This window comes from Fulmarus glacialis, unplaced genomic scaffold (genome assembly GCF_000690835.1).
Source record: "Fulmarus glacialis isolate BGI_N327 unplaced genomic scaffold, ASM69083v1 scaffold8639, whole genome shotgun sequence".
Lineage (NCBI taxonomy): Eukaryota > Metazoa > Chordata > Aves > Procellariiformes > Procellariidae > Fulmarus > Fulmarus glacialis.
Window position 1 is genome coordinate 16500 of NW_009235150.1, and position 6728 is coordinate 23227.

Below are 6728 nucleotides of genomic sequence, written 5' to 3' on the forward strand. Positions count from 1 at the left end.
GGCATTCCTATCTCACTGCCCCTCAAAATATTCTGTTGTCACGTTGAAACATGATTCTGCAGGTGCCTTCATTCATGCACACCACCTCCATCCCATCATCACTTCCCCCATGGCTCTAGAAGCCATCTGTAAGTCAGATGTATAACCCATATAAGACAATACTGACACTCAGTCTTTATCTTGTTAATGAATGAGATATAAGGTAACATAGGAAGCAGCCAGGAGGCTGTATGAATGATTACGTGATTTAAAAACTCAAAATATCTTGGGTTTTTTTCTTTAACAGGGGCAGTTGTAGCTGGAGTTGTTGGGACCAAAATGCCACGGTATTGTTTATTTGGAGATACTGTGAACACAGCTTCCAGGATGGAATCTACCAGTGAAGGTAACAAGGAACAAACTGCAGATGTGGTTTTGACCATCCCTTAATGAGTTCTGAAAAAATGTTATGCTGACTTTGAGTCCTGTCCTGTTTAAATGACTGCACATCCTGTAAGGAGGGTGTTGATTTCTGTGTCCAATCTGCTTATGGGCAAATTATGCCAGTGATATTCTCTACAACCTTGTAACAAGATCCCCTCATTCCCCAAGTCTCTGAGAGGGATTTTCATGTTTTTGAAGTTCTCTGCAATAAAAAAGGGTAAGGTGAATGGATATGTTCACTGTTTCTATTCCTTCCTTCCTGGCACTCAGCTGAATTTATAGTAAAAATATTTTCATGATTCCTCTTTTTTGCTGATAACTTCCTCTAATGGAGAACACAAGAGATGGTGGGACACCACGGGAGCTGTGTCTGTCTTTAACCAGTATCGAAGATTATATATGTGTCCTCCAGCAAAGACATTAGACTGAAATCTCTAGAGATTGAATCATGGAGATATCCTCACTTTCACGTCTTCCCAGGAGATAAGAGAGCTCCATGTTTAGTTAGCAAGCTTTATCTTTAGCTAGTATAAGCATTTGAACCTCAACTTCTGAAATATTTTAGCCTGATCTACAAGAACTGGGGAAAAAAAAAAAAAATAGGGTGAGGGAGTAATTCAAGGTCAAACAACCGTGATGGCTTGTTTTTGTTTCTTTCATTCATGAAATGAAGCTGAATAGTTTTATGGCCCACATTGCAATGCTTTGTAAATGGATTTGAATCAGGCAAAATCCAAGGAGTTTTCTAGTTTAATTTCATGATAAAAAGTGATCCTTGCAACATCTAACATGATCAACTATAAACAAGGCAGAAAGGCAGAGAAGTGGTCTTACATGATGGCTTTGAAGGTTTAGCGTGGGGATTTGAGATCAACCAGGATCTGTTCCTTCTCACCATTATAAACATTTTTCCAAAGCAAATACTAGCCTGAGTGGAACACATATAACTTCATTTTCCTTCTGTCAGTCTCCCAGATAACTCCTTTCCTTCTCCTCCTCCTCTTTTCGGGCTCCTTGTATCATCTCATCTGAACTGCTTTAAAACTAATGCCTTCAAAATCTGCTACCATCATTCTTCGTATTTCATCTTTTGTTCTCTATGTCAGTCTATTTCTCACATGGCTCATCAACACTATAAACTTAAGTATAAAGACAGAGCTTCTTATGTTTTAAGCCTTTCTTTTATCTCCCTCTTTCTCTGGCCACCTACATCTAAGGATCTCAAATTATGTTAACGTGTTTTAACCCTAAAATGATCCCTTTAAAATAGATTAATTAATTACTAGCAATGTAAATTAAAATTGCTATCAGCTGAAATCTGAGTGCTAGTGTCTTGTTCCCAAGCAGGATGAGCAGTTAAAATATAATGCATCTACTGGAAAGAATATTTTAGAGATATGTAGCTGCATACGTTGAAACATATATTTTAGACTTCCTGGTCTACAGGGAGTGTTTTGAGATTTTCAGTAAAAAATATTTAAACAAACAAACAAAAAAGTGGATATTACAAAACCATTATTTTCTGATACAAGAAAAATCAATAAAACAATCTTAGCCAGTCCTACTATCATCTGGGATCTTTTTCAAACAAAGAAGCATAATGGTCTACTCTGCGTTGCAGATTGTTAAAAGCGAAAAAAAACCCAGGATTTTTTTGGCAATTTTCCAAATTTTGGCAAAATTTTGCTTTCTGGCAAAAGTGGGAGTATTCAGAATTTGTTCTATCTGTCCTCCTCCTTGGTCCTTCCTTCATCATTTGAAAAAGGCAAGACAGCCAGGGTTTACATGAAAATAAATCCTCAACTAAGGAAAAATCACATTGTTAAAAAAAACAATAGTGGAATTATGGTAATATGGTCTCTTCCCCCTGTTTTCATTTACAGGCTTGGAGGCAGACCAAGGATAGCAGTTTCTTTAATGTTTAGACTTCGCTGAAAACTGTATGTGCAAAGAAAGTACTGGCTCTTTATTGACCAGGAGGTAGAACTATGTATGGTTTTCTTTGCAAGATGAAAAGGGTGCTTGTCAGTAACTCCAGCCAGGCAGCTATGAAGAGTAGACAAATAATATTAGATGCAGGATGTGAAGAGTAATATTTGTTGACAGCCACATATTTGTCCTGAGATGCCCTCACAAAGAGGCCAGGATACTGAAGCTTGTGTGCAAACGTTTCAAATAACAGAGGAATGACAGCAAAGACGTGAAAAAAACAAGGGGGAGCTCATTAATGAGTCTTGAAGTCTTTGGCACACAGAGGGGAACGGGTCTGTCTTAGATGTTTAAATTGTTATGATAATATGACAATTGTCCCTCTTTCCAGCTCTTAAAATACAGTGCAGTTCAAGTGCATACCAGCTGTTGGAGCAGATTGGAGAGTATGTGTTAGTATGCCGTGGGAATTTGCAAGTCAAGGTGCGTACGCAACATTTATACTCAGCTTTTCAGAGAGGAGAGTGTGAAAGTACTCTGGAGTCCCTGAATTTTAACCCATGCATTCCTCTATGTCTCAGAGCCTTGGGTTAGCCTATTTCCTGTCCATGCAGAAAGGAGGCTCAAGTTTTAAACCAGGACCAATTCCATGGGCTTGTTCATGGGACAACCCCGATAATTCAGAGATAAAGGACTTAGCTAAACTTGGAAGTACTGCGAGGCACGTCACTTTGTCGTAATGGCTTGAAATCAAAAAAGGTAATTCAAAGACACCATAAATCATCGTAAGAGTGCCATAAGAGAACTAACATACTTCTGGACCCAGTTTTGGACTTCAAAGAATTATTTTAATCCATAGTGCTGCCACTATCTTTTAAGGAAAAGTTTTGTGCCTCAGTTTTCCTCTATGTAAAATGGCTGACAGGCACATCAGTCTCCTTTTGAGACTTGCTTTGAGTTGTAATAAGAAGATTATTACACAAATGATGGGTAGTATTATAACCCCATGACTCATTTTCTTCCTTAGGGGAAAGGGGACATGGTAACATACTGGCTTGAAGGTAAGAAAGCCTCTGCCACCCAGAAGGCAGTCACCAGCACTTCTGTGACTCTTCAAGACCCCAACAGAGCTTCGTTTAGTTTGATACCAGGTGTCCTTCCCAGTGATCCTCTCTCAAGTCCTGCTTACTAGCCACTCACTAACTATGCTCACTAAGCATCCATCCTGCTTTCAGTCTGTTAGGTCATCCTGCTAAAAAAAAGACAGTATGCCCATTTGGCCTTGTGGATATATTAGCTCAGACTTTATGCACAGGTATCTCTCTCCTACCAGTGGCAGAAAAAATACAAATCAGCAAAAACTCCTCTTGACAATGATACATAAGAGTGGCCCACTAGCTAGTAGGGCAGAAGGTAGCTCCCAGTGTTATTTGTTGATTTGGTTTTGCAGGGTAATCCCCTGCCAGCAGCCTCCATCACTTCAAAACCAACTGGCTGGACATTCCAACCTGTAAGATGCTCCCACAGGAAAGAAGAAACAGTGTAGTGTTGCTATTCAGTGTATGATAAACCTTGTGGGTGTAAAAGGGAAGAATGAAATGTGTATTGTGTTAGAAAGCAAGACCCATTGAAAGAGGAGGATGAAGCAGTACAATTATAGTGGATACAAATCAAAATGAGAATTTGTGCTCCTGCTTCCGTTTTGTCTTCATTGCCTGGAGCATAGAAAGAAGAATTAAGAAGAAAGTCCAGCATATTTCCATAGAGTCGACACTTAGTGGTACCTGCCATCTTGGTACAGAGATCTGAAAATCTTGGGAAAGACATTGCATCTGTTCTTAAACAAAAGAGGGTCCATTACAGCTGCTCTTGTCTTTGGCTGCTCTGGGATTTCTCTGAAAAACTGCTCTTAATACTAGCTTGTATTATGGAGTTGCTTTGACTAAAATGGCGGTGAACCTACTACTGCGCGCTAGCTATCTGACTGTGAAATCAGGCAGCCCTCTGAGTCACTGTGTAATTTAGGACACAGTTTAGTCATTCCTGAGCAAGCATTTCCTGTAAAGAGAGACCCGTCACTACAAGTGGAGTAATCTGTTGATGAGCATGGTTCAGTAAGCATTGCCTGGTGTTGATTTTCTTTAAAGACAAAACATATGTATGGTAGACCCTGTTTATGCTTTTTAAGGTTTTATTTATGGTAATAAATTACCTTTCAGGGCTAATCTATTTCAAAGAGTTTAGCCAATCCGGTTGAACTGATTAACAGTCTAACAGAATTAGAGGAAGAAAGGATACCAAGAGTCACAGCAGTTCCACCATAATGTGAACTGGACTGGCCAAAGCTAGCTGAGAGGAGGTGAAAAGGAAGGACTATGAGTGACATAGCACCATTTACTCCTCCTTATTCTGCTCCCTTTTACCCTCCAGCCTGTCCCCTAGGTACAAGTACAAGTATAAAAACCCACATGTAGATGCAATTTTTCTGGTATAAATTTATGTAGCTTCAACAAGCAACTGACTAGTTGTTCATGTTCCCATGTAGCTAGCATAGTTCTAATTCTGAATATGAGCTGTGTGATAGTAATAGGAGAGTCACACTACAGTCCTTCTTCAGCTTCTGTGGGAAGTAAATGCAGTGGTAACGTTAGATTTTTCAGAGATGCCTAACAGAGGTAGAAAGCTAAATCCTTCTGAATTATGGAAGACTTATTTGAAATCCACAGAATAATATATAACATTGTGAGTGAAATTCCGTCTCAGAAGTCTGTAGGTATACTGCCACTTGAATGGGATCAGAATTTCAGCAAGGGACATACACATAGCTGATCTTGTCACATGAGATCCCAACATAAAGTTCAGCCAAATTTTTATAGTTTTTTTCCTACACTTAAAAGATTCCTTTCTCTCTTTTTTAATTTCATATTAGTACATGGTACAATACAGTTAGCCTATTCATAATTTTATCAAAATAAACCTTTCAGTTATCCAGAACCCAGAGATGTCCTTTAATACAACCATTTCCTTTATCCAAATGCTACCTAGATATTGTGAAACTCTCTGCTCTATTGTAGTGCTGCATGATGTATAATATAGTTTACGTTATTCTTTTAATGAGTTAGCATTTTTTACATTTTTATTAGAAAGGTCTTTTATCAAATGTGAATGTGAAAGCATGTTCTTTGTTAATCTGTAGCAGTACTTCAGCTTTAACTCTTCTGCTTTATGTTAGCGTTGTTTTTAGAATTAAAAGCTTTAAAATGAGTGTCTTCTGAGTTTAAAGTCTTCTAAATAGAAATGATTGATGAGTGACCATTAGCAAGCTTGTTGGATTGACAGCATTCACCACTGACATGTCCTTGGGTAGTATTCAAATTCTGCTGAAGATAGTAGAAAGACTCTTGCTGACTTCAAGAGGCTTAGAGTCTGGTGATTATCTACAAAATACAGTTACAGTTTGAAGAACACCAGTGTCAGCCTACCTTTCTGTTTTGTTGTTGTCTCTTGATCCTCTCCTCAAACAGAGCATCTCCAGAATGAGAACTAGATTATTTTCTAAGGACCGTTAAATCTCTGGTGTCTCTGCTGGGACTTCAAGCAGTAGTCCTTATTAATGTCAGTTTTTCTGATGACTGTGATGATACGACTGTTCTTCCTCCAGAAGATAGAAGTACAGGGTAATGAACGTTATAGATGCAAATGGAAGTATCCTCTGTCAACTGGCAAGTATTTAAGATTTATCTCAGGCATTTTGACAGGTGTAGTCAATGGCTACAGCCATATTTCATTGTCAACTACCGAAGCAATAGGCAAGTTTCAGGAACATGAACTCTGTTTGGTTACACAGATTTTTACTAGAAGTTAGATGCAATGCAGCAATCATTAGAAATTGTATGACACAGCAAATTCAGCAAAGGTGGTTGCAGCATAAAGCCTGTGAGACGCGCCTTACTTTTACCTCCTGGGGATGGCATAGCTGCAGAGATCATTTTCTTCTGTATTGTTGTGGCCACACAGGCACACGTGCATATATATAAGAATACAGGCATATATATAAAAGAATATATATACAAAATGTATATGATGTATAGAGAATTATATATTCATACGTATGTAAAACATGTCTGGCTATAAATAATAAAAACTGTATATGGAGAGGTTAGTGCAAATCAATAGTCAGTATAAGGACACAAAATTGTTGACAATTGCTGCTTCAGGTTTGAACTCTGCAAGCATCTCAGTTTTTGAACCCACCAAGGGAACACAGAGTGGTGCTCTGCACAGAACTTCATGTACAAGAGCAGGTGGTCTTTATAGCACCTGCAAAACAAAACGGTCTCCTATTTCACCACTCTAAATCTATATCCTTGTATGGG

At 38.6% G+C, this 6728-nt stretch overlaps 1 protein-coding gene across 1 annotated transcript in view; it reads left to right on the forward strand.

The window, feature by feature from the left end:
- Window positions 1-3544, forward strand: part of LOC104082688 (atrial natriuretic peptide receptor 1-like) — a 19893-nt gene extending 16349 nt beyond the window's left edge. The window contains exons 14-16 of the mRNA XM_009585904.1: window positions 287-385; window positions 2744-2835; window positions 3380-3544. Coding sequence (XP_009584199.1) covers window positions 287-385; window positions 2744-2835; window positions 3380-3544 — 356 coding nt within the window. The remainder of the gene's footprint in view (window positions 1-286; window positions 386-2743; window positions 2836-3379) is intronic.
- The last annotated feature ends 3184 nt before the right edge of the window (window positions 3545-6728 follow it).